This window comes from Zea mays, chromosome 8 (assembly GCF_902167145.1).
Source record: "Zea mays cultivar B73 chromosome 8, Zm-B73-REFERENCE-NAM-5.0, whole genome shotgun sequence".
NCBI classification, from domain to species: Eukaryota; Viridiplantae; Streptophyta; class Magnoliopsida; order Poales; family Poaceae; genus Zea; species Zea mays.
The window spans coordinates 99,871,081-99,898,789 of record NC_050103.1 but is presented as its reverse complement, the minus strand read 5'-3'; the positions used below and the strand labels follow the sequence as shown (position 1 = coordinate 99,898,789).

Below are 27,709 nucleotides of genomic sequence, written 5' to 3'. Positions count from 1 at the left end.
TTAACTGTTAAAAATAGTTACATTTCCAGACAGCAAATCTGTTCAGTTTTCACGTACAGCAGTGTAGTAGTATTTTTATTTAGATCAGTGATTGCCACAAAATTGAGAAAAACTGCCTGAAACATTACCCAAAAAAGGCAGATAGCTCTACTTGTTAGCAGTCACGTGTTGTCAACTTGACTTCTCAATGGCGCTTCCAGGAAGCATCACTCCACAAGCTCCAGTTTCCAAGACTAAAAAGAGCAAGAGAATTATCTTCTGCTACTTGGTTGCATCCTTAGCAGTAAGATTTCAGTGACATGAATTGGTCCTCTGAAAATGATGCCCGACAATTCAAGGTCACGTGTTTTTCTTCAGCTATGATAAATTTGCTTCTCTGTCATTTGTCGATGATGCCTCGCCCTTCTTGACGCCAAAAGCAATGTAGTTCACACTGATATCATCTGACAGGGACCATTCTCCGCTCAACGGATTGTAAACGAACCCTGCCATCTCTTCGACCTGAGGATAGATGTCAAGATATCAGCAACACAACTTACAGTCAAACTCAGTGTGATACAGTGGCTGAAAATTTACGGAGACGGAAGCCTTTTGCAGCATTAGGACAAGCTCCTCCGGGGTAACCAGTTTGGACCACTCATGTGTGCCTCTAGGAAGCTACACAGGTACAAAAGCTCAGAATGAGATATCAATCTTAAGCTGCATTAGTAGTCCACCTCAAGAAAAGCTATGCCAGTATAACTGTAGAACATCATAGCATGGATGTTTCTCTGGAGAAGTGGGAGCTCTTAACCGTCTAGGGCCATTACTGGATTCTAACCTGGGCAACAAAATATCAGAAAACCAGAAGCCTAAACTGACATGGCCTTGATAGAATGATGATGGATTAGCTCACAGGTTCTCTTCGTTAGATCATAATAAAGAGTTTCAAATTTGAAACAAAGTCTTCAAACCAGACCAACTTTGAGGGGCGTAAACCACTGGTTTATGGATCTAAAGACAGATTATGACAACCGAACCTACAGAAACATGTAGCTGCACAGAACAAGGGGGGCACTCTAGATGTGCAGTCCGTGACATCATATGTTAGGAAGAATAGAAGTATAGAACTACCATGTCCTTTACAACATAACTGAATATTTAATAGATTTGAAATACTGATTTGTTATAGCTCAAGTTCATAAGAAGCATTAGCTGTCAGAGTCCAGTCTACAAGTTCCACTCGAGTCAAAACGTCACTAAGCAAGCGTATTTCTCCAATACAATGGGCTACCCAACAAAATTTATTGATCCCAGAAAATGATTCCAAAACATGAAAGAAAGCTAGATACTAACCCATCTGAGGATATACTCAGTAGCAACTATTGCAGTGGCATATGCTCGCATTGATCGGTTGATTGTGGAAATCACAGTGGCACCATTAGGAATTGTCAAAGCCGAGAGGGATTCACAGAACTCCAAAGGATTGGCGACATGCTCAATCACCTGTAAGACATACAAAGTTCAATCCATATTACAGATCCAAATTACATGGGTTAACAAAGCTGTAAGCTAAATGACCCCCACCCCAACAACAAAAAAAGGCAGTGGTCACATGATCTAAAGATTATATTGTTCAGAATAAGCATGCATGCTGATATTCTGTTTCACATTTCACAAGTTTCTCATGATGAGTTATGTTGATGTACACACAGTGCTAATATCCAGATGTATGTGAAGTAAATTAGTCTTATGTAACTTTATGAACAAACTAATACAAGTATAAATATATTCTCTTATGGCTAATACACACAAAAGCATTGTCGTCCTATGATCTAATATTTCTAATAAGTAATTATGCTCAATCAGATAAACAAGATGGTGCAAACAGAAAGCTCCAAGCAATAAAGTGCAGGACCACCATGGTCTTTTTCAGTATTATTGAAACGGCTACTCCATATTATTTTGATGGAGAGGATAAATACTGATGGAACCAAAAGTATGCATACCTCAAGAGAAATTACAGCATCAAACAACCTTTTCTCTTTTACCAGTCCCTCTGCATATAAACAGTTCTCATATAAATTTCTTCTAGTCACAGTCATAAGAAATATCAGGAATGGATAACTTTGATATCCAAATTCAGTCTCATCAAAATTTGAAAGGTAATGCTCTTTATTTTGTGCTATGACTAGTTCTACATACAATACAATGCATTAAAAATGTAACCACATTAAGTATTAGCAAAGTTTACAGTAAATAATCTGCACAGCTTAACCCACATGCGAACTAAGGACCTTATTCCTTGTAAAAGATTACATCAAAGTATGGTGTCAATGGAAAAGAACTCCCAGGATCAACTCAGTAGCTCATCTATCATTGTTCAACAGATACAATAGGTACATGGAGGGAGGAAAGTACCAGCTGTTGCACAACAATACTCAATCGAAGCAGTTGTTGGATCAGATGCCTGAGAAGATAAGAACAAAGAATCATTGACTGAAGGAATAGTGAAGTTACTGATTATTGTGCTTATAAAAGCCAAAACTAACTCTTGAGACAAACAAACAAACAAACCTAAATTCATATTACATGATCAAGATTTTGCACATACCGCATGAATACTTGCAATCTTTATATTCTTGTCAACAACATCAATTGCAGTAACCGTAGCACCCATTCGAGCAAGAGGCTGCAATCCAGAAGATAGAATTATTTTAATACCCTTTTCCAGATTGATCACAGAACAAAGAAGCACTTCTTACAGTCTATAATTGCACTCAAAACACCCGAAAGGGATTGCACAAACATTATGATAAAATGTTACTTTCAAACAATTACTTACATTATATTAAGCCATATTTGTAAAATCTATTAAACTAATTAGTAATAGCATGTGCAATGTTCCGAGCTGAACTAATAGGCATTGATGTTCCGATGTTCATTGATATTTAAAGTTTTGGTGTTTCATCATAACCATTTGGACTAACATTATTTGCTAGTGTCTTTGGTTATAGTTCAAAGAATGCAGAGTAGACTTGGACAAAGGCAAAGTGGTGATCCAGATGATCAACACCTCAAAAAAGACATTAGAAGACTCGTTGAAGACCTACAAAAACATGCAAGAATCTAAGACACGAAATGGAACCGAGTCAGTCGAAAAGATAACGAAGAAATGAAGCAAGAGAAAGGTTTGCAGGCGTCAAATCGAGACATCGAACCATTTCCGAGGGAAGCGTTGAACCATATGGTTGAATACAACCCTAACCGGCATAAAAACAATAAGCTTCCGACACATGTGTCGAACCCACCAAGGCCAGGCAAGGGTGTCAGACCAAAGTTTCCCACTGTTAACACTCATAGAAGGCTTCGGACCATTGCAATAGAGTCTGACAATCATGCTGAAAGGTTCCATAGAGTGAAATAGGGCAACAGACTAGTTCGACTAGGGATATAAATAGCATGAATATTATCCGTCTGTATTCGAATTCGGTTTGTCTAAGGCCTTGTTCGGTTGCATGGGGACCAGAGGAGATTGAGGGGATTAAATCCCTTTCTATTCAATTTTGACTAGCAAGGGATTTAATTCCCTACAAAAGAGCTTCTAGCTGAGTTGGTTAGGTCGTCTGAGTAGCACTCCTTAGGTCATAGGTTCGACTCCCCTTGGGAGAAAAAATTGGTTAAAAAACTTCCTTGTCTGTCCCACGCCAGAGCATAGGTCTAAGGTCCAGTCCCGGTAACGGACGTTTCTCACATGGGCTACGGTGCCGCTATGTATGGGTGGGGTAGGGGATCGAAGGTTTTCTCGACCTGTGTGAGAAGGTCTTCTTAATATAATGCCCTGGGGTTGTCTTACCCCCTGCAGGTCGAGTTTTTAAAGGATTTGATTTCCTCCAATCCCTTTTAATCCACTCCTAACTAAACAATCTCTAAGGCCTTGTTCGTTTGCATGGGGAACAAAGGGGATTGAGGGGGATTAAATCCCCTTCTATTCAATTTTGAGTTTTTGACTAGCGAGGGATTTAATCCCCTGCAATCCACTTCATTCCAATCCACTCCTAACCGAACAAGCCCTAAGAGGGCTGAGATCTAATCTGTATCAAGTCCGGGTATTCAATATCCGATTCGTATCCGATTTATATTCATATTCGTATTCTTGAAGTTGAATATTTAAGATGTCGATATTCATAACTCGATAATATCTGTATTTGATACGAGTCCGAACAGAAATTTGAAAATAAATATGAAACGAGTAATATACGTCCATATCTGATCCAATTACATCCCTAGGTCCGACAGTAGACGTCAGATTATACGGGCTTACCCAACGATCGGCAACGGCTAGTGATGACACTACTAAGCTAGTGTGTTTGGTTGCAATGACAGGACGGGATGGGATGGGACGATCCCTCAAATTAGGTTGTTTGGTTCTAGGTCAAGGGTTAGGACAGTACTATCTAGTGTTGTCCCCTGTTGTCCCTCAAAATTGGAGGGACGAGAGAGGACATCAGGGGACGATCTCGTCCTAGCTGTCCCACAATCAAACACACCCTAAGAGACATTGGACCCTAACACAATGGTCATGAAACTCCATGGATAGTCCCGGACCTTCTCCACGCGTAAGTGGTGCTTTGGTGTGGGCTCTCCCGGATGCTCTTCGATGCCTTCACTATCGAGTTTTCGATTGTCGAAAGCCTCGTTCCCTCTAATAAATGGTGGTGGCCACACCATAAACGCGGTTGATGTGATCTCACAAGACTACAAGCCTCTCTGGTACGACTAATACAATTGTGCGTTCTACTCGATACTTTGATAAAAATACCAAAGTCGTTGACAGGAACAGGAGTTCATAACTCTATCGACAAGATTGCTTTTACTCTAATGCAGGTAACATGAATGTTGTTAGGAGTTTCATTAATTTAGAAAATTCCAGTAAGTCAAAATGCACACTGCTAAAAGGTTATTATATATGTGATGATAATCTCAACCTAAACTTTTAACAAGCTTGCCTATACATTAATAGATTTCATCAAGCAATGTTGAAGCTCAATTCTATATTGCTTGAAGCTCAATTCTATCTGAAAATCACATATGAAATTCATAGTGTGTAAGCCACAAAGAACTACTACTTTATTCCAAATTGTAAGTCATTTCAGGTTTGTCCTACACTTTTGTAGCTTTAACCAAGTTTATAGAAAAATACACAAACATCTACAACATCAAAAAGATTCATTACATACACCATGAAATATATTTTGATAGTGCATCTATTTGATATTTTAGATGTTAATGTATTTTTCTATAGATTTGGCCAAAGTTAGACGATTGTCTTAGGACAAAACTAAAATAACATACAATTTGAAATAGAGGGAGTACATCATAAGCCATATGAATATATGCGTGCACTAAATCACTAACAATCCCATTCTCCAAAGACATCCTCCAAGGAACAAAGTTCATGCATGCACAAGATCAATTAACAAAAAATCACCAAGGTCCACCACCAACTCAATCCCCTAAGTAGTATAAAGATATGAGTGCATTGCACAAAATACAAACTCAAAACAATTGGATAAACAAAATGCCAACTACTAGATGTCAGTATCTGTTTCTATAATCTATAACTGTTGTCAAACGATGCACGCACTTGTTCCTTTGTTGGTCTTTTATGTTGGAACCGGACTGCCGACACATGGCGTGTCCGTCGGGGCCGCCCGCACACACGGCGCGCCCACCCAGGCTGTCGGGCCGCGACACACGCGCCCGCACGTATAGCAGCGGGCTTTTAGGTCTCTTGGGCCAACACTCCCCCAAAAAGCTAGCCTTTCAGCGGTTGCACCCTCAACCATATAAACCATGCTTTCTCACTCTCACCACACAATGTGGGACTATTCCCAATAATCTCCCCCTCACACATTGTGAGCCGAGATTTGTTTAAGAGTGCACTGGGCCAACCTGGCTCTGATACCTATTGTTGGGCCTGAACAGCAATGAACGGCACCGGCGAACACTCGAACTCAGCAGAAGCGAAGAGCTTCACTCACACACACAGTTTCTGGAACAAACTGGACACACGTATTTGGTGCTGCCTGAAAGCGCAACTTTTATGTTCTATTTGCTTCTCCTTTATTATGCATTACACAGAGGAGGGCTCTGGTAGCCGTCCGCACGACGCGTCCATCCCCACGTCCGCATCTTTCGTTCAGCCCCAGACGCCCAGGTCGTGCGGTGTCACACCCGGTTTTGGAAGGCAAACCGAATGCGAACTATGTACGTGCCAGGATCAGAACTCACGTACACAGCGATTACATAAATGAACATCGTCGCACAATGCTCGAATAATAACATAAAAGAGTATTAACTTATTACATCACAGAGTCATAGACATCCACATAGTCATCAAGTTAACAGTTAAATCAAAGTGCTAGCGAAACACAGTAAAGATAAGGCCTTCACAGGCAGCTGACTGGGGGTTGCCGCCAACCCACACCTAGAATTCGTCGTAGTCTTGGAACTCCTGGAAGTCTCCTTCCACGGCTTCGCCTTCTCCTGAGCAGTGGTTACAATGCGGACAACCTGGTGTTTGGTGGTAAAGCAAGGATGAGTACACATCAACGTACTCAGCAAATGTCCCGTTTGGCTGAAGTGGACTAGCTTTATGTGGGGTTAGGCTCAAGCAGTTGCTTTTAGTTGGTCAGGTATTTATCATTAGTAGAAGCCAGATTTTAGCATTAACCAATCCCATGAACCATTTCCTCATCGAGGAACAACATCATCATATTCGAACCAAAACCATAACATAATCCCTGTACCTCGAACCATCTGTATCTCTAATCAAAGAGGATCCCAAGGCTGCTCTTAACCGTGAGCACGGCTGATATATCAGTTTCACTACCCTCTGCAGAGGTCGCACACTTTACCCATGAGTCATGATTCCCTTTCTGCCCGGGGAGAGCTAATCCCCATTGACCACTACCTAGGTGGTCCGGCAGGGTATCACTACGTAGCTGTTACAAAGATTCCCTAGAGATCATAGCTGCCCGTTAGGTTTCTCCAGTTTGATAAACACAGTACTCCTCCCCGCAGGAGAGTGACTAACAAAAGCAAAACGAAAGAACCTCGGCACTCAGCCTCGGCAGAGCAAGCACTGTGCCTGGACCCCATTGACGGCACGACGGCGAAGCAACTACACCTCTAGTTCCTCTAATTAATTAGCTAAGGGCGCCCCATTTCACCCTCATGGTTGCACTGTTATCCCGGGTGGTCTCTCAACGAACAGGTCCTTACGGAGAGGTACTCAGGAAACAGCCTGAGCCCCCTAGAGTATCACAAGATCATCAACATCATCAGGGTAACAGTATCATAAATAGTCACATCATGTTCATTGATTAAGTTAAGGCAATAGCAGAATGCTAACCATAAGGTCATCAAGGATAAAGTAAAGTGTAAAGCTAGTCAATCCTTAGGTTTCAAGTAAGTAATGCGGGATAGTAAGTTATAAGTGAATAGGACATAATGGGTCAGAGGACACTTGCCTTCACCAAACTGCTGATCAGGGACTTCCTCTGCAACTTCCTCGGGAAACACAGACTGCTCGTTGTCTACGTAAAGTAATCATTCACACTATGCACTTGGGAAATAACAAGCAAAAACAATATACCAAACATATGCAGCAGAGAGAGATCACAAGTTCATAATAGAAAAGGGATAGGCACTCTGGTATTCTCTAGGTCTGGAGTAGAGGACTATACAAAGTGATTCATTATCCACTAATCAGGTTTAAGTCAGGGGTGGGGGTTAAATCATTACATAGTGTTAAGTCCATAAACTTAAGTGCTCCAACTTTTATTAAAGTCTACTATCTTTTATTTATCTCAAATAAGTTTCCCATAACATTGATTTTACCCTAAGGATCAACTATTAATTGGGACATAGAAACAGCAGGAAAACATTGCATAAACAGATAGATAATAATATTATGAACATTTTGCAATTTGAAGCACCTAATTTGGAGTTCATATGGCAAAGTTATGAATTTTACAAGTTTAGGGGTTAAAAATATACCCTAAGGACCTATTTTGAATTAAATAAAAGGTCCAAGGACCTAACTATAAGAAACCAGGGACGGCGGGTTCAATTTCCAGAAAACCGGGGGGCTCTTTAAGAAAACGCGCGGGCGAAGGGGTATCGGACGTTAATAGCCGTTAGATCTCAGTCGGACGGCCAGGATTAGATCCTGCGGGCGGGCGCGCGAGCGCGCGGCGGCCTGGGTGGCTGACAGGCGGGGCCGGCGGGCAGCGCGAGCGCGGCGGCTGACAGGCGGGACCGGGCGGGCAACGCGGGGCGCAGGCGGGCTGACAGGCGGGGTCGGGCGAGCAGCGCGGGGCGCAGGCGGGCTGACAGGCGGGGTCGGGCGAGCAGCGCGGGGCGCAGGCGGGCTGACAGGCGGGGCCCAACTGGCAGGGAGGCGGGGCGCGGGGGAAACGGCTCTGGGCCGTTGGATCTTGGGCGAACGGCTGAGGTTGGGTTCGGGCTATTTGAAACAGGACCGTCCGATCTATGATGGACGGCGGAGATCTGGCGGCTGGCTTCTACCTTCACCTCCGGCCAGCAGAGGCGACGGCGCCCGTCCCGCGGCGGAGAACTCGCCGGAGACGAGGAGCGCAGGGGCTCTGCGGGTCTCTGGGGCGACCGGAGAGGCCGGGAAGGTTGGGGAGGGCACGGGGAATCCTTTGGTGGGGTCTGGGTCGGGGCAGGGGCACCGGAGGGGGGCGGTCTACAGCAAAGCGGCTCGGCGGCGGCGTTGAACAACTCCGGCGAGGAATTAAGCGCAGCAGAGAGCAAAACAAAGGTCAATAGGGCCGGGAGAGGTTCTTTACCTCAAGGCGGGCTCCGGGGACTCCTCGGTGGCGGCGATGACGCGACGGCGGCCCGGGTCGACGGTGGCGGCTGCACGGAGGACGGCGGGTGAGCGCGGGCCGAGAGAAATAGGAAGGGGAAGGGGAAATTGGAGCGCGTTCCGGGTTGCGGACGCCGGGGCGAAGCTCACCGTGGCAATGGACACGGCGGAGCTCCAACGGCGGCCGGGAAACGAGCTCGGGACGGCGGGGATTCGTGGCGGCGGCGCTCTGGCGTGCGCGCAGCGAGGGAGAGGTGGAAGAGGGGTCGGCAGGTGCGCAAATGAGGGAGGGGGAGAGGGCGAGTGGGGTTCGGGGCTCTAGTGGCCGAGGCGAGGCAGGCGCGAGCTCCACGCGCGACGTGGGCGCGGAGTCCGCGGCACGCGCGGCGGCGGTTACGCGGAGACGACGGGGCTGACTGAGGGGGCCCACGGGCAGAGAGAGAGCGAGGGAGCGGGCGCACGTGGGGAACGGTTGTGCCAACAGGCGGGGCCCGCGGGCAGAGAGAGAGAGGCGGGCGCGGGTGCGGAGGAAACGGCTGCGCCGACGGGTGGGGTCGGGCGAGCAGAGAGAGAGGGAGGCGGGGCGCGGAGACGGCGGCCGCGCTGACAGGCGGGCCCGCCAGGGCAGAGAGAGCGGGAGGGGGAGGGCGCGCGCGCGGGATGGGCCTGATGGGCCGAAAGGCCGAGGGGGCGGGGGTTTGGGCTCTTTTCCCTTTTTCTTTTATTCCAGCAATTGTTTTCTCTTTTCTTTTTATTTTCTCCTTTTGATTCAAATTCAAATGAGCCACAAATTCAAATTAGACTTTTTGAGAATTATGCACCAAACAAAAGTGAAATCTAGGGTTCAACATGATGCAACAGTTCATACTCCCTTGGAGTTCGAGCTAATAGACTATAGTTACAAATAAAATAACCACTTTTCTCCTATAGAAATGAGAAAGAGAAGATTGGGGAAGGATGAGAAAAGGGAAGTAACACCTGAATTTGTGAATATGAGCAAAGAAATTTTATACCCCCAAATTCAGGGTGTTACAAACCTATCCCCCTTAAAAGAATCTCGCCCCGAGATTCAAGGTTGGTCAGCAAAGAGTTCAGGGTATTTGGCCTTCAGATCATCTTCTCGTTCCCAGGTTGCCTCTTCCTCCGAGTGGTGACCCCATCTGACTTTGCACATTCTAACGGTATTCCTCCGGGTGACTCTGCGAACTCCAGAATCTGCGTTGGCTTCTCTATGTACGTCAGATCCTCCTGGACTTCCAAACCCTCCACTGGCAACTGTTCTTCTGGTACTCGCAGACACTTCTTCAATTGTGACACGTGGAACACATCGTGCACTGCCGACAAACTTTCTGGTAGGTCGAGTTGGTAAGCCACTTCTCCACGCTTTGCTTGAATCTGATATGGTCCAACGTACCGGGGTGCTAACTTGCCTTTAACTCCGAACCTTCTGACTCCCCTGATAGGTGACACCCTTAGATAGACGAAATCCCCCACTTCGAAACTCAGTTCTCTTCTCCTTCGGTCCGCATAGCTTCGCTGTCTTGATTGTGCTATCTTCAGATTCTCCCGAACCATTTTGATATTCTCTTCGGCTTGAAGCAAAATGTCGGGGCCAAACACCTGTCTCTCTCCAGGCTGGTCCCAATGCAGCGGAGTCCTACAACTCCGCCCATAGAGTGCCTGAAACGGCGACATCTTCAAGCTGGCCTGGTAGCTATTGTTGTAGGAGAATTCTGCATAAGGTAACCTTTTGTCCCACCCTGATCTTGCAACGCACAGGCTCTCAGCATATCTTCTAGGATCTGATTAGTTCTTTCAGTCTGACCGTCTGTCTGCGGGTGATAAGCCGAGCTGAAGTTCAAATGTGTGCCCAAAGCTTCTTGTAGCTGCTGCCAAAAATGAGAGGTGAACTGCGTTCCTCGATCTGACACTATCTTCTTCGGCACACCATGAAGGCAGACTATCCGTGACATGTATAACTCAGCTAACGTTGCTCCGGTGTATGTGGTCTTCACAGGTATGAAATGGGCCACCTTCGTTAAGCGGTCCACAACCACCCAGATGGAATCATAACCGGCCCGGGTACGAGGTAAGCCAACTATAAAATCCATCCCGATCTCATCCCACTTCCACTGAGGAATCCGCAATGGCTGCAACAATCCGGCGGGCCTTTGATGCTCTGCTTTAGTTCTTTGACAGCTATCACAGATGGCGACATATTCTGCGATTTCTCTTTTCATGCCATACCACCAAAACCTCCTTTTTAAATCCTGGTACATCTTTTCACTTCCCGGGTGTATGGAGTAGGCTGTCTCATGAGCTTCCTTTAGGATCAGCTCCCGAATAGGTTTGAGGTCGGGGACACACAATCGGTCCTTGAACCATATTACTCCCTCTTCATCCTCTCGAAAGTCTTTGCCTCTTCCTTCTAAGATTAGCTGCCGGATCTTGTTGATGCTTTCATCATCCTTCTGCCCTTCCTTGATCTCCCGCTCTAGGGTGGGCTCTAATTCCACTGTTACTCCTTGCGTACTGTTCAGGAAACCGAGACTCAGTCTGTCGAACTCCTTGGCTAACTCATATGGCATTGGGTACGTGGCCAACATATTGACTTGACTCTTCCTGCTCAGAGCATCTGCAACAACATTGGCTTTGCCTGGATGGTAATGTATCTCCAACTCATAGTCTTTGATCAATTCCAACCATCTTCGCTGTCTCATGTTTAACTCTGACTGGGTGAATATGTACTTCAGACTTTTATGATCTGTGTAGATGTCGCACTTCTGTCCATACAAGTAATGTCTCCATGTCTTTAGAGCATGAACCACTGTTGCCAACTCTAGGTCATGTGTGGGATAATTTTTCTCATGGATCTTCAGTTGTCGAGATGAATATGCTACAACTCTTCCTTCTTGCATTAGCACACATCCCAATCCGGTGTAAGAAGCATCGCAATACACTGAGAATGGCTTGTGAACATCAGGCAGGACTAACACCGGAGCTGTAGTCAATCTATTTTTCAGTTCTTCAAATGCTTCCTGACACTTTTTGGTCCACTTGAACTCAACTTTCTTCGCTAGTAATGCTGTCATTGGTCTAGCAATCTTTGAGAAGCCTTCGATGAAACGCCTGTAATACCCAGCCATTCCAATGAAGCTCTTGATCCCACGAACATCCTTTGGTGCTTTCCAGTTTAGGATATCTGCTACCTTCTTCGGATCCACTGCCAACCCATCTTGATTTATGATATGACCCAGAAATAAGACTTCATGAATCCAGAACTCGCATTTACTCAGTTTGGCATACAACTGATGCTCTCGAAGTCTTTGCAATACCATCTTCAAATGCTCTACATGATCTTCCTCACTTCGAGAGTATATGAGAATATCATCGATAAACACTACCACAAACTTGTCCAAATAATCCATGAACACACTGTTCATCAGGTACATAAAGAAGGCTGGCGCATTTGTCAAACCAAAGGACATAACTGTGAATTCATATAACCCGTACTTGGTGATGAATGCCGTCTTCGGTATGTCCGAGGGTCGGATTCTGAGTTGATGGTAACCTGATCTCAGATCTATCTTCGAGAATACGCTGGCACCTCTGAGCTGGTCGAACAAATCTTCTATCCTTGGCAGGGGGTACTTGTTCTTGACAGTGACTTCATTCAAGGCTCTGTAGTCTATGCACATCCTTTTGGTACCATCTTTCTTCTCTACAAACAACACCGGAGCGGCCCAAGGCGAGGTACTTGGTCTGATGTAACCCTTCTCTAACATCTCATCTATCTGCTTCTTGAGTTCCACCAATTCTGGTCCAGACACTCGGTAGGCTCTTTTGGAAATGGGGGCGGTACCAGGGATAAGCTCTATGGCAAATTCGACTTTCCTCTCGGGTGGCATGCCCGTTAGCTCCTCGGGAAATACGTCCGGAAAGTCCGACACAACCTTGATAGCCTCGAGCGGGTTGGGCTCCTTACTATCAACTGAAATCTGGTGACAGACACCCTCCGCTGATTTAGGCATCCTTAACTCGGCCACTACCTCTTCTCCTGATGGAGACTTCAATGTTACGGTCCTCTTGTCACAGCTAACATTCGCTTCATACCTCATTAACCAATTCATCCCTAGAATGACATCTATCCCAGGGGTGTCTATTACTATTAGATCACTGGGGAACCCTATCCCCCTTATTTCCACCCTTATATTCGAGCATATTTTATCTGTTTGCACCTTGCCACCAACCGAATTAATCCTCATGGGCGGCATCATTGCCTCTACTGAGATGTTATGCAATTCTACCCAGGTTGCAGTGACAAATGAATGAGTTGCACCAGTATCAAATAGCACTTTCGTGGGATGAGATTCGATTGAGAACATACCTACTGCCACATCTGGTGCATCCTGGATCGCTTCGGCCTCCAAGTGGTTCACCTTTCCACGGTTGTACGCTTGGTTACGATTGCCTGCTGTCGGCTGCAGTACACCTTGCCTTGTTGGAGCATTGGGGTTGGTCTGCTGCTGCGCCGCCTTCTTCGGGCATTGCATCGCCCAGTGGCCTTGTTCTCCACAGTGGAAGCATCCTCTGCCTCCTCCTTGTGCTGGGGCTGCTTGGTTGCTCTGGTTTGCTGCTGGGGCAGGAAGGCGAGGTGCCTGGTTGTTCTGCTTCTGATACTGATTACCTCCCTGCTGACTGTGTTGACGATACTGCTGCTGCTGCTGCTGATACTGCCTCTGAAACTGCTGCTGATGCGGACGCTGGTTCTGATTCTGATATCCCTGTGGGTGACCGGGCCTGCCTTGCTGAGATGAACTGCCTGAGAAACGTGGACGGCTGATGCTTCCGGACTGGGGTCCACTCATCTTGCGCTTCCGATCTTCCATATCCTTACGCTTCTTCTCAGTCATAACTGCCCTATCGATCAGGTGCTGGAAGGTGGGGAAGGTGTGATTCATCAGCTGGTAATGCAGGGGATCCACCAAACCCCTCATGAACCTGTACTGCCTTTTAGCATCAGTGTTGACATCCTCAGGTGCATAACGAGATAGCTGCAGAAACTTGTCTCTGTATTCAATAACAGACAGGGGTCCCTGCTTCAGAGCCAGAAACTCCTTCTTCACGATCATCAGTCCCTCCGGCACATGGTACCTGCGGAAACTCTCGCTGAACTCTTCCCAGGTGATGGCTTCGGGGTCAGCATGTGTGGCGAGGTAGGACTCCCACCAGGACTGGGCTGCTCCCCTTAGCTGACGGGGACCATACAGAACCTTCTCCCTGTCGTTACATTGGGCGGTGCGCAGTTCTCTCTCCACTGCGCGCAGCCAGTCTTCTGCATCCATGGGGTCGGCAGAATGGGCGAAGGTAGGAGGGTGCCCTCTCATGAACTCACCACGCTTATCTCGTGGTATCTGGGGCATCTGCACTTGCAACTGGGGTTGGGGTTGCTGTTGAGCCTGCTGCATGGCTGCCAGAGTCTGCCCAATGGCCTGCACTGCCTGAGTCTGCATCAAGAACATCTGCTCCACTGTCATCGGGGGTGGCGGGGGAGGCTGCCTCTGTTGTTCCTCCTGCTGGTCATGCTGCTCCTGCTGAGCACGCCTGTTGCATCGGCGCCTGTTGTCCGACATCTGTGGAAGACATTCATACATCAGCATTGATCTTACAACCCTCCAGCATAAGAAAAGAGAATACGGAATTCTTCATGGCACTGAGTGAACAAAGAGCTTCACTGATCCTCACTATGATCCAACACAGCTTCTCAGATAAGAAGGAAAGTAGAAGTAAATGGCTTCCCAACTAAATAACTGACTTTACTAACATTATAGCTAGGCCAAACTGCAGGAGAAACCCACAGGTTGGCAACAATCATTACAAAGATTCAAATCCAGCACAAGTTCACCATAACAAGCATGCAAGCAACTGATAAGCAAACTAAGCTAATTGGAAACAACTGATAAGCAAACTAAACTAACTATCTAAGACTGAGACATCTGACTTAAGAATTATTACAACTTCGACGCTAACGATCTAAGGATCCAGATCTATCCTGGTCTTACAGGCAGGGGAACCATAAGTGTGGTGACCACATGGCGGCGAGCGGTAAGGGTGCTGAGTCCCAACAGGAGCGGGAGAACCACCCTCCTGGTGATGGCGCTCTGCCAGCTCAGCACACAACTCCGCAATCTCCGTTCGAGCCCTGCTCAGCTCGTCCAGAGAGTGATCCGGCTCAGTGTTAAGCACTGCGACTAGGTTGACTGTGCTGCTCAACCTAGGGTTAGCCTCACCAACAGGTGAGACAACCACACTCTCTGTGCTGCCAGTAGGGCGGAGGGGGTAGTACCGAAGGTTAAGACCGTCGGCCACGCCACCGAACAAAGAACAGTACTGAGAGAGTGCACGTCGTGCTGCATCCTGCATAGCCGCCTCTGCAGTGTCCCTCTCGGAGATGGAATAGTGCTCCGAAACGGCCTCCGCACCCCGGAGGTCATCCTCCGGACGGCGAACTAGGCAGGTAGCCTCCCAGCGGTCCGGGTACCTCCCGCGACTGTGCTGGTAGACTACACAACGATACTCGATCGACCAGGTGTGCCGGTCAAAAGCCTGGCGCAGCAAGGTGTCGAGTGCGTCGTGGAAGTGACAACCGCGAGCGGCGTCACGGGTGATGGGTCGGGCGACCCATCCTTCCGCCTCCTGCGGCTCAGAAGACTCCGTGCTGTGGTCTGAGTCGTCGTCGTCGGGGTCTCCTCCAGTAGCTCCTCCAACAGCCGGGGCGTCCCGCGGTGGTGCAGGGGGCGCCTCCAGCTGGGCAACAGAGGAACGGGGCCTCACGGACTCCACCTCTCGCTGGGATGAGGAGGAAGAGCCCTGCTGCTCTCTGTGCTGGCGCCGGCGTTCCTGCTCCTCACGCAGGCGGTGGTGCAGTCTCTCCAGGTGACTCGACTGACCGGACACGGTGCGGTGCAGAGGACGCTCCGCAAGTCGAGACGGCAGGAAAGGAATCACCGACTTACGTGCAATGTGTCTAAGACGAGCCATCTACAAAAGACACCGTAAGCATAAGAGTAAGAGCAGAACTAATATGACAAGTGAATAAACCATAGACAGAATAAGATAAAAATTTTAACAAGGTATAATATAGTATATATATATGTAGTAAAACATAGGGTTGGTCGAGGTGACCGACTTTTGAAGTAACATCAGAGGTCAAGGTGAGGGGGAAGGTCAATAGTCCTTAGTACGACCAGTGCTACTCTAGGTCAGCGGTCCTACAGTCAGCACGGCTTTGATACCACTTATGTCACACCCGGTTTTGGAAGGCAAACCGAATGCGAACTATGTACGTGCCAGGATCAGGACTCACGTACACAGCGATTACATAAATGAACATCGTCGCACAATGCTCGAATAATAACATAAAAGAGTATTAACTTATTACATCACAGAGTCATAGACATCCACATAGTCATCAAGTTAACAGTTAAATCAAAGTGCTAGCGAAACACAGTAAAGATAAGGCCTTCACAGGCAGCTGACTGGGGGTTGCCGCCAACCCACACCTAGAATTCGTCGTAGTCTTGGAACTCCTGGAAGTCTCCTTCCACGGCTTCGCCTTCTCCTGAGCAGTGGTTACAATGCGGACAACCTGGTGTTTGGTGGTAAAGCAAGGATGAGTACACATCAACGTACTCAGCAAATGTCCCGTTTGGCTGAAGTGGACTAGCTTTATGTGGGGTTAGGCTCAAGCAGTTGCTTTTAGATGGTCAGGTATTTATCATTAGTAGAAGCCAGATTTTAGCATTAACCAATCCCATGAACCATTTCCTCATCGAGGAACAACATCATCATATTCGAACCAAAACCATAACATAATCCCTGTACCTCGAACCATCTGTATCTCTAATCAAAGAGGATCCCAAGGCTGCTCTTAACCGTGAGCACGGCTGATATATCAGTTTCACTACCCTCTGCAGAGGTCGCACACTTTACCCATGAGTCATGATTCCCTTTCTGCCCGGGGAGAGCTAATCCCCATTGACCACTACCTAGGTGGTCCGGCAGGGTATCACTACGTAGCTGTTACAAAGATTCCCTAGAGATCATAGCTGCCCGTTAGGTTTCTCCAGTTTGATAAACACAGTACTCCTCCCCGCAGGAGAGTGACTAACAAAAGCAAAACGAAAGAACCTCGGCACTCAGCCTCGGCAGAGCAAGCACTGTGCCTGGACCCCATTGACGGCACGACGGCGAAGCAACTACACCTCTAGTTCCTCTAATTAATTAGCTAAGGGCGCCCCATTTCACCCTCATGGTTGCACTGTTATCCCGGGTGGTCTCTCAACGAACAGGTCCTTACGGAGAGGTACTCAGGAAACAGCCTGAGCCCCCTAGAGTATCACAAGATCATCAACATCATCAGGGTAACAGTATCATAAATAGTCACATCATGTTCATTGATTAAGTTAAGGCAATAGCAGAATGCTAACCATAAGGTCATCAAGGATAAAGTAAAGTGTAAAGCTAGTCAATCCTTAGGTTTCAAGTAAGTAATGCGGGATAGTAAGTTATAAGTGAATAGGACATAATGGGTCAGAGGACACTTGCCTTCACCAAACTGCTGATCAGGGACTTCCTCTGCAACTTCCTCGGGAAACACAGACTGCTCGTTGTCTACGTAAAGTAATCATTCACACTATGCACTTGGGAAATAAGAAGCAAAAACAATATACCAAACATATGCAGCAGAGAGAGATCACAAGTTCATAATAGAAAAGGGATAGGCACTCTGGTATTCTCTAGGTCTGGAGTAGAGGACTATACAAAGTGATTCATTATCCACTAATCAGGTTTAAGTCAGGGGTGGGGGTTAAATCATTACATAGTGTTAAGTCCATAAACTTAAGTGCTCCAACTTTTATTAAAGTCTACTATCTTTTATTTATCTCAAATAAGTTTCCCATAACATTGATTTTACCCTAAGGATCAACTATTAATTGGGACATAGAAACAGCAGGAAAACATTGCATAAACAGATAGATAATAATATTATGAACATTTTGCAATTTGAAGCACCTAATTTGGAGTTCATATGGCAAAGTTATGAATTTTACAAGTTTAGGGGTTAAAAATATACCCTAAGGACCTATTTTGAATTAAATAAAAGGTCCGAGGACCTAACTATAAGAAACCAGGGACGGCGGGTTCAATTTCCAGAAAACCGGGGGGCTCTTTAAGAAAACGCGCGGGCGAAGGGGTATCGGACGTTAATAGCCGTTAGATCTCAGTCGGACGGCCAGGATTAGATCCTGCGGGCGAGCGCGCGAGCGCGCGGCGGCCTGGGTGGCTGACAGGCGGGGCCGGCGGGCAGCGCGAGCGCGGCGGCTGACAGGCGGGACCGGGCGGGCAGCGCGGGGCGCAGGCGGGGTCGGGCGAGCAGCGCGGGGCGCAGGCGGGCTGACAGGCGGGGTCGGGCGAGCAGCGCGGGGCGCAGGCGGGCTGACAGGCGGGGCCCAACTGGCAGGGAGGCGGGGCGCGAGGGAAACGGCTCTGGGCCGTTGGATCTTGGGCAAACGGCTGAGGTTGGGTCCGGGCTATTTGAAACAGGACCGTCCGATCTATGATGGACGGCGGAGATCTGGCGGCTGGCTTCTACCTTCACCTCCGGCCAGCAGAGGCGACGGCGCCCGTCCCACGGCGGAGAACTCGCCGGAGACGAGGAGCGCAGGGGCTCTGCGGGTCTCTGGGGCGACCGGAGTGGCCGGGAAGGTTGGGGAGGGCACGGGGAATCCTTTGGTGGGGTCTGGGTCGGGGCAGGGGCACCGGAGGGGGGCGGTCTACGGCAAAGCGGCTCGGCGGCGGCGTTGAACAACTCCGGCGAGGAATTAAGCGCAGCAGAGAGCAAAACAAAGGTCAATAGGGCCGGGAGAGGTTCTTTACCTCAAGGCGGGCTCCGGGGACTCCTCGGTGGCGGCGATGACGCGACAGCGGCCCGGGTCGACGGTGGCGGCTGCACGGAGGACGGCGGGTGAGCGCGGGCCGAGAGAAATAGGGAGGGGAAGGGGAAATTGGAGCGCGTTCCGGGTTGCGGACGCCGGGGCGAAGCTCACCGTGGCAATGGACACGGCGGAGCTCCAACGGCGGCCGGGAAACGAGCTCGGGACGGCGGGGATTCGTGGCGGCGGCGCTCTGGCGTGCGCGCAGCGAGGGAGAGGTGGAAGAGGGGTCGGCAGGTGCGCAAATGAGGGAGGGGGAGAGGGCGAGTGGGGTTCGGGGCTCTAGTGGCCGAGGCGAGGCAGGCGCGAGCTCCACGCGCGACGTGGGCGCGGAGTCCGCGGCACGCGCGGCGGCGGTTACGCGGAGACGACGGGGCTGACTGAGGGGGCCCACGGGCAGAGAGAGAGCGAGGGAGCGGGCGCACGCGGGGAACAGTTGCGCCGACAGGCGGGGCCCGCGGGCAGAGAGAGAGAGGCGGGCGCGGGCGCGTAGGAAACGGCTGCGCCGACGGGTGGGGCCGGGCGAGCAGAGAGAGAGGGAGGCGGGGCGCGGAGACGGCGGCCGCGCTGACAGGCGGGCCCGCCAGGGCAGAGAGAGCGGGAGGGGGAGGGCGCGCGCGGGATGGGCCTGATGGGCCGAAAGGCCGAGGGGGCGGGGGTTTGGGCTCTTTTCCCTTTTTCTTTTATTCCAGCAATTGTTTTCTCTTTTCTTTTTATTTTCTCCTTTTGATTCAAATTCAAATGAGCCACAAATTCAAATTAGACTTTTTGAGAATTATGCACCAAACAAAAGTGAAATCTAGGGTTCAACATGATGCAACAGTTCATACTCCCTTGGAGTTCGAGCTAATAGACTATAGTTACAAATAAAATAACCACTTTTCTCCTATAGAAATGAGAAAGAGAAGATTGGGGAAGGATGAGAAAAGGGAAGTAACACCTGAATTTGTGAATATGAGCAAAGAAATTTTATACCCCCAAATTCAGGGTGTTACAAACCTATCCCCCTTAAAAGAATCTCGCCCCGAGATTCAAGGTTGGTCAGCAAAGAGTTCAGGGTATTTGGCCTTCAGATCATCTTCTCGTTCCCAGGTTGCCTCTTCCTCCGAGTGGTGACCCCATCTGACTTTGCACATTCTGATGGTATTCCTCCGGGTGACTCTGCGAACTCCAGAATCTGCGTTGGCTTCTCTATGTACGTCAGATCCTCCTGGACTTCCAAACCCTCCACTGGCAACTGTTCTTCTGGTACTCGCAGACACTTCTTCAATTGTGACACGTGGAACACATCGTGCACTGCCGACAAACTTTCTGGTAGGTCGAGTTGGTAAGCCACTTCTCCACGCTTTGCTTGAATCTGATATGGTCCAACGTACCGGGGTGCTAACTTGCCTTTAACTCCGAACCTTCTGACTCCCCTGATAGGTGACACCCTAAGATAGACGAAATCCCCCACTTCGAAACTCAGTTCTCTTCTCCTTCGGTCCGCATAGCTTCGCTGTCTTGATTGTGCTATCTTCAGATTCTCCCGACCCAAGTTCCAGCAGGGAGCTGTCCAGTTTGGCATACCAGGCGCGAGGAGCTTGACAGAGCCCGTACAGCGCCTTGACGAGGCGCAGGACCTTCCCTTCTTGGCCCTTTAGCACGAACCCCGGCGGCTGTTCGACGAAGACTTCCTCCTGCAGCTCGCCGTTGAGGAACGCGGACTTAACGTCCATATGGTGCACGACCCAGCCCTCGCTTGCAGCGTGCGCCAGGAGAAGCCGCACGGACTCCATGCGCGCGACGGGCGCGAAAACCTCGTCGAAGTCGACGCCTTGCCGCTGGACGTAGCCCTTCGCGACCAGTCAGGCTTTATACTTGGAGATGAACCCGGTTGCGTCCTTCTTCGCCTTGTACACCCATTTGAGCCCAATGGGTCAGGAACGCGGCGGAGGGTCGACGAGCTCCCATGTACCGTTCGCCTCGATTGCCGTCATTTCATCGAGCATGGCGTGGCGCCAGCACTCGTGCTTCTGTGCCTCATCGGAACACGACGGCTCCGCGTCGCTGGTCAAAAAAAGATGCTCCTTCAGCTCTCTTCGTGCCAGCCCAGGTGCTGATGCAGAGCCCAGCAGGTTGTTCATCCTCTTGAACCTGAGTGGTGCATCCTCTTCATGATCGACGTCCAGGTTCTCATCAAAACCTTCTGGTGGCGACGCGAAGTCCGCCACTCCTCCTGCGCCGTGCGCTGGAGTGATGGGCTCGTCTTGACCAGCAACGTACTGAGCTGGATAGGGTGGCGACGTAGATGATGCTGGACTTGACGTCATGCCTGCAGACGTAGAGGTCACAGTGATCCCCTGGGGCGACACAGCAACAGCCTCCTGGATGTTGAAGTCCTCCTCGCTGGCCTGTTCTCCGGTCCAGCACCATTGCGCGCCTTCGTCGAAGACGACGTCACGGCTGATGTGGACTCGCCGCGTCGACGGGTCGTACAGGCGGTAGGCCTTGGAGCCTGCCTCGTACCCGACGAAGATGGTACGCCTGCTTCGATCATCCAGTTTCTTCTGATGCGGCGCCGTGAGCTTCATGTGTGCGACGCACCCAAACGTCCGCAGGTGTTGGACTCCCGGTGTGCTCCCGGTCCAGAGCTCGTATGGGGACTTGCCGCCAACGCTTTTGGATGAGGATCGGTTCAGCAGGTATACCGCTGTTGTAACAGCCTCGCCCCAGAACATGCCCGACAACCCCTTCGCCTTGAGCATGCACCGAGCAGTGCCAACCACTGACTGGTTTCGTCGCTCGACGACGCCATTTTGTTGGGGCGAGTAGGGCGCCGTGCGCTCACGGCGGATGCCGATATCAGCGCAGTACTGCTCGAAGTCGCCCGCCAGAAACTCCCCACCGCGGTCAGTGCGGAGCGCACGTACCCGCTTGCCTGTCTTCCGCTCCGCCGCGGCTTGGATACGCTTGATCGTCGCGGCCGCGCCATCCTTGCTAGGAAGTAGTGCGATCCACATATAGCGTGAGTAGTCATCGACGATGAGAAGAAAATACCGGTTCCCACTCGGCGTCGGTGGCGAGATTGGACCACAGAGGTCCCCATGCAGCAGCTGAAGCACCTCCGTGGAGCGCGACAGGGCGTGCTGGGGAAACGGCGAGCGCCTATGTTTCCCTGCCAGGCAGGCGTCGCACACCTGCTCCACCTGGTCGAGCAGAGGCATGCCTCGAACAAGCCTCTCCCGGCCCATCTTCCTTAGCGCAGTGAAGTTGACATGCCCGAATCGGGCGTGCCACAACCACGCATCTTCCTTCGCGTGTGCCGCCAAGCACACTGGTCGAGCAATCTCGGCGTCGAGGATGTAGAGCCGGCTTGGGCTCCGGTAGATCTTGGCGAGTAGACGACGCGCCTTGTCATGAATCCGCATCACTCCTCCCCTTACGTGCACCTCAAACCCCACCTCATCGAGCTGGCCAACACTGATTATACTCGTAGTGAGGAGGGGAATGTAATATGCATTTGCGAGGGTGTGATGCTCCCCGTTCTTGCAGGCGAAGAGGATGGTGCCCCGGCCTTCGATGTTGACGATGGATCCGTCTCCGAAGCGCACCGTGCCGGCGATGTTCTTGTCGAGGTCGGAGAAGACACCACGACATCCGATCATATGGTTCGTGGCGCCAGTGTCCAGGACCCATCGCCGTGAGTCCCGGTGCCCAGCCACGTCGAATGAGGCGAACACCTTTGCCTCCACAAGGTTCACGTGATGTGGCGTGTGGACACTTGTGGGGCCGTCGATGTTCACAGCAGCATCGACAGGTGTCGGAGAAGACGTGTTCGCAGCGCCGCCAGGGTCCTCAATGTCGAGGGCAAACATTAGCGTGGGCTCGTCGTCCTGAGCCACGTGTGCCTGCTCCTCCATCTTCAATTGTCCACGACAATTGCGAGCCCAATGGCCCTTTTGCCCGCATCGCCTGCATTTGTCATCCGGGCTGGCACGACTCGAGCTCGTGCCGGAGTTTGCAGCGCCATTGTTACGGCCTCCGCGGCCGCGTGGCTTGCCGCGGTGCTTGCCCCGTCCTCCAGCACGCGCACCACCGTGTCCGAAGTCCGACCCCTTCTGCTTGTACCTCTCCATCCACTGCTCCTCCGTGAGCAGCAGGCTCCCACCAGCGGCTTGAGGCGGCGTAGGCTCGACGTCGTCCGTCGCCTTCAGCCTTCCGGTGATTTCCTCGACCGAGAGCTGGGAGATGTCAAAGAGCGTCTCAATGGAAATGACGAGCTGCATGTACCTCGGTCGAACGACGCGCAGATACTTGGCCACGACCTTGTCATCTGGCTCGGGATCACCCAGCGATGCCAGCCGCTGGACAATTCCCGTCAGACGGAGCGCGAAATCCTCGATTGCTTCTCCATCTCGCAGCTTGATCGTCTCGTACTCGGCGCGAAGGTTTTGCGCCGTCGCCTTCCTCACTCGGTCATCACCGATGCGGAAGGTTTTGATGGCCTCCCAGGCTTCCTTTGCGGATGGCTTGGCCACCAACACGGGAACCATCTCCACCGGAACTCCGCTGCAAATCGCGTCGAGCGCACTGCGGTCGTCGTCATACTCCGCGTCATCGAACTCGATGGCGTCCCAGAGATGGCGTGCCTACAGCTTCAGCCTCATGCGAAGGGACCACTCGTGGTAGTTTGTCTTCGTCAACTGCGGCCAGTTGCTGGAGCTGCTGCCCTCTCGGATGACGCGCTCGATCACCACCTCCCGCTGATGGCGTGCACCACGGGTGCGTGAGCGACGCCCGTCGCGCGTGCGTGGTCGGCGTGGCGGAGTAGGCATGCGCGGCGGCGTCTTGGTGCCTGAGTCCGTGCCCTTCTCCTTCCGTGTTGGGGAGCGTCCTCGTGGGCGCGGTGGAGATGCCATGGGTGCCGCGGGTATACCAATTGTTGGAACCGGACCACCGACACATGGCGTGTCCGTCGGGGCCGCCCGCACACACGGCGCGCCCACCCAGGCTGTCGGGTCGCGACACACGCGCCCGCACGTATAGCAGCGGGCTTTTAGGTCTCTTGGGCCAACACTCCCCCAAAAAGCTAGCCTGTCAGGGGTTGCACCCTCAACCATATAAACCATGCTTTCTCACCCTCACCACACAATATGGGACTATTCCCAACAATCTCCCCCTCACACATTGTGAGCTGAGATTTGTCTGAGAATGCACTGGGCCAACCTGGCTCTGATACCAATTGTTAGGCCTGAACAGCAATGAACGGCATCGGCGAACACTCGAACTCAGCAGAGGCGAAGAGCTTCACTCACACACACAGTTTCTGGAACAAACTGGACACACGTATTTGGTGCTGCCTGAAAGCACAACTTTTCTGTTCTATTTGCTTCTCCTTTATTATGCATTACACAGAGGAGGGCTCTGGTAGCCGTCCGCACGACGCGTCCATCCCCACGTCCGCATCTTTCGTTCAGCCCCAGACGCCCAGGTCGTGCGGCGAGCGATTCTCGCGGTCACGACCTCCTACGCGCACGGCAGCCACAATCCGGCGCTCATGCGCATGTATCGCAACAAAACGGAAATATGCAACTAACTACATGCGAGGCTTATCCAACAAATCTCCTCCTAAGCCTTGCATCTCTGCTTAATCTTGACGAGCCTGAGCTTGTCGCGCAGTTCGCAGAAACGTTCCCGTGCAAGCGCCTTCGTCAAAATGTCCGCCAGCTGCTCGGTGGTGTCGATGGAGACGACGTTCACCCTGCCTTCCTCGACGCACCCACGAATGAAGTGATATCTGGTGTCTATATGTTTGCTGCGTTCGTGAAAAACAGGGTTCTTACTGAGCTAGATGGCGGACTGGTTGTCGATAAAGATCGTGATCGCACCCTCCTCATTGTTGGAACCGGACCGCCGACACATGGCGTGTCCGTTGGGGCCGCCCGCACATACGGCGCGCCCACCCAGGTTGTCGGGCCGCGACACACGCGCCCGCACGTATAGCAGCGGGCTTTAGGTCTCTTGGGCCAACACTCCCCCAAAAGCTAGCCTGTCAGGGGTTGCACCCTCAACCATATAAACCATGCTTTCTCACCCTCACCACACAATATGGGACTATTCCCAACAATCTCCCCCTCACACATTGTGAGCCGAGATTTGTCTGAGAGTGCACTGGGCCAACCTGGCTCCGATACCAATTGTTGGAACCGGACTGCCGACACATGGCGTGTCCATCAGGGCCGCCCGCACACACGGCGCGCCCACCCAGGCTGTCGGGTCGCGACACACGCGCCCGCACGTATAGCAGCGGACTTTTAGGTCTCTTGGGCCAACACTCCCCCAAAAAGCTAGCCTTTCAGGGGTTGCACCCTCAACCATATAAAACCATGCTTTCTCACTCTCACCACACAATGTGAGACTATTCCCAATATTTTATACTATGTTAAGTGCCAATAGCGATTCTCAGAAATGATTGACACAGAGAAGCTTTCTACCTCTGACAGAATGCCACCTCCACATCCAACATCAATAACTTTGAGACCTTCAAGTGGCTTAGATGAATTTGGATCCCTCCTGGTTGAACAATTATGCACACTTATGCAGTTAGCAAAACGTTAACAAATAACATGTGCTGTTTCATAAGCTATATCAGTTTACAGTCGAAACAAAGAAGTTTGATCCCAGACATAAATGCAAATGGAATACCACACAAATTTACGAACACCATTACTGATTTCATTATTCTAGTAAAGCATACTAATTAATCAGCTCAATCAAGAAATCAATTCTATAGGAAAACACTGCCAATGTAGACCAAGAACGCCTTAAGAGATGATATTCACAAACAGCATGATTTATCAACTCTGGCTTTAAGATGGTAAGATACACCATCAAAGGAACATTAGAATTCATTGTTCATGATTGGTAAAACGAATGTGTTAAATGGCCGGAGAAGTGAAATAATGTCGATTCAACCTTTAATTTATTCGTATACCATGAGAAATATAGCTGACAGTAGATTTCATGTATATTTCAGGCGGCTCACTGTGGTACCAACAAAAATGAACAAGATCAAGGGGTGCACAATTGTACCTGAAATGTCTACAGAGAGTGGAGCAGATAAAAGACAGTCGGGTTGGATTCATCACATGCAAAGGTTTGAATGGGCCACTAGAATCCCACCTGTTTATTCCAGAAGAATAGCACCATGTCAATGAGCTAAAACATACAAAGAGATACCTGTAGTTCGCCACCGATTTAGCATTTCATCTGTGATTCTAAGTTACAGTGTTAGCTGAACAGTCCTACCTTACTCAGGTCTAATTGCGTGATTCCTTGCCGGTATTCATAAACATGGGTGGTGATCCAACACTAGTTATAGCATCATTGTCTATATCCATCCATACCGCAACCAAGGGCAGTAAGTAAATGAAGGATGGTAGGGATTCTGTTCAAATGCGTTCGGAAACGGGTTGCCAACTGATCTGTTTAAACTTTGCCTCCCATGTTACATAGGCTGTAGCTGTTTCACCACCATCCTTCGAATACACGCACGCGCTCAACCATGCTGTCGCCCAACCTCACACACGCTCAAAAATTTATCCAAACGTCCACGAACAAGCACGGGAGGTCGTCGTCCTAGGCAAAGTAAGGAAAGATCTCATTTCTCACCAGGTCTCGGCGATGGAGGCGAACTTGGCGACCTCTGCAGGGTTCAGCGACGAGGAAGTGGGACCTCCACCGCTCGACCTCGATGGACCTCGAGGCGGAGATGGAGGGGGCGGCGGCAGCGGCGGCGGGGCCGAGGATGAGACCACGGAGGCGTACCTGCTCCATTGAGCGAGAAGGGCTTGGATAGGAGAGTAGCTGGGGCTCGGGATTCGTACCGTTCCGTGGAGTGGGGAGACGGAGGAGAGGAGCGCGCGGCGGAGCATCGTTCGCGGCTACCGGACCCCGGCGAGGTGAGAAGTTTAGGACGCGGGGGCGACACGGTGGTGTCCGCCTGAAATGTGGACAAATCAATTTTCCACTTTGCTAGTCGGACCTCGGAGAACACATACGCCATTGGATGCAGAATCGAGTGGCTCAGATGAGACGAAAGTGTGGTAAGGATTATTATTTTCCCTGGTTACTTTCTTGTGGAAAAATAAAGCGTGCGCCCCTTTAATCCTTATTCGTTTACATCAATCCAACTCTGGATTAGTATGGATTGAAATTAAATCTATGTCATAATCCAAGCCTACTAAAAAATTAATTTGGTTAAACTCATGAATTAGAACCCAAGGGTTAGGAATTTTTTAAACTATGAAATGCATGGATTATATCCATAACTCATTAGGTATAGAACAAATCCATAAAGATATTACACGTGTTTATATTAGAATCAATGGATCAAAAGAATAACTAGCTTTGAGATATACAGGATTAAACGATGAATTTAATTCCATCGTAAGATTGGATGTGAGGTATGGATTTACACAATTCAGACCCGGATTAAATCCATAGTGAAATTTCATCCCTTGTAACCAAACAAAGGTTTTATGATGCAAAATCATGAATACACCAATTCTATTTGTCTTTCTCGAACACCTAGTTTATGATTTGACTTAAAACAAAGACTATTGTACAGTTACTGTTGTTTTGGTAACAAGAGGATTAGAGGGAATATATGGGAGAGAAACCCCCATGGATCCCACCAAATTAGTTTTTATGGGCTAGTTTGGTGGAAGAAGAATTGGAGGTGATCAATGGGAGAGTAATTATCTTGCTATTTATTTTGAGTAGCAAGGTAATTTCTCCCTATAGATCCCCTACATTTCCCTTCCACCAAATTAGCCCTAAGTTTCTCATGCAA

General features: G+C 49.8%; 1 protein-coding gene across 1 annotated transcript; it reads right to left on the bottom strand.

The window, feature by feature from the left end:
- On the bottom strand, nt 1-26,883 carry LOC103635598 (ubiquinone biosynthesis O-methyltransferase, mitochondrial). The gene is made up of 9 exons (XM_008658011.3): nt 26,527-26,883; nt 25,948-26,037; nt 25,350-25,428; nt 2,594-2,671; nt 2,401-2,449; nt 1,989-2,038; nt 1,336-1,485; nt 577-657; nt 1-501 (listed from the first exon to the last, which is right to left on the bottom strand). The coding sequence occupies exons 1-9, from the start codon at nt 26,787-26,789 to the stop codon at nt 358-360; spliced, it is 984 nt and encodes a 327-aa protein (XP_008656233.1). The 5' UTR covers nt 26,790-26,883; the 3' UTR covers nt 1-357.
- Between the last annotated feature and the right edge of the window lie 826 nt (nt 26,884-27,709).

Bases quoted from the DNA above. Each gene is read 5' to 3' on its own strand.
- LOC103635598 (XM_008658011.3), bottom strand. From the start codon at position 26,789: ATGCTCCGCCGCGCGCTCCTCTCCTCCGTCTCCCCACTCCACGGAACG. The intron at 25,429-25,947 runs GTACAATTGTGC...TTGTTCAACCAG, and splicing joins ACTCTCTGTAGACATTTCAG to GAGGGATCCAAATTCATCTA. The intron at 1,486-1,988 runs GTATGCATACTT...TATGTCTTACAG, and splicing joins ATGCTGTAATTTCTCTTGAG to GTGATTGAGCATGTCGCCAA.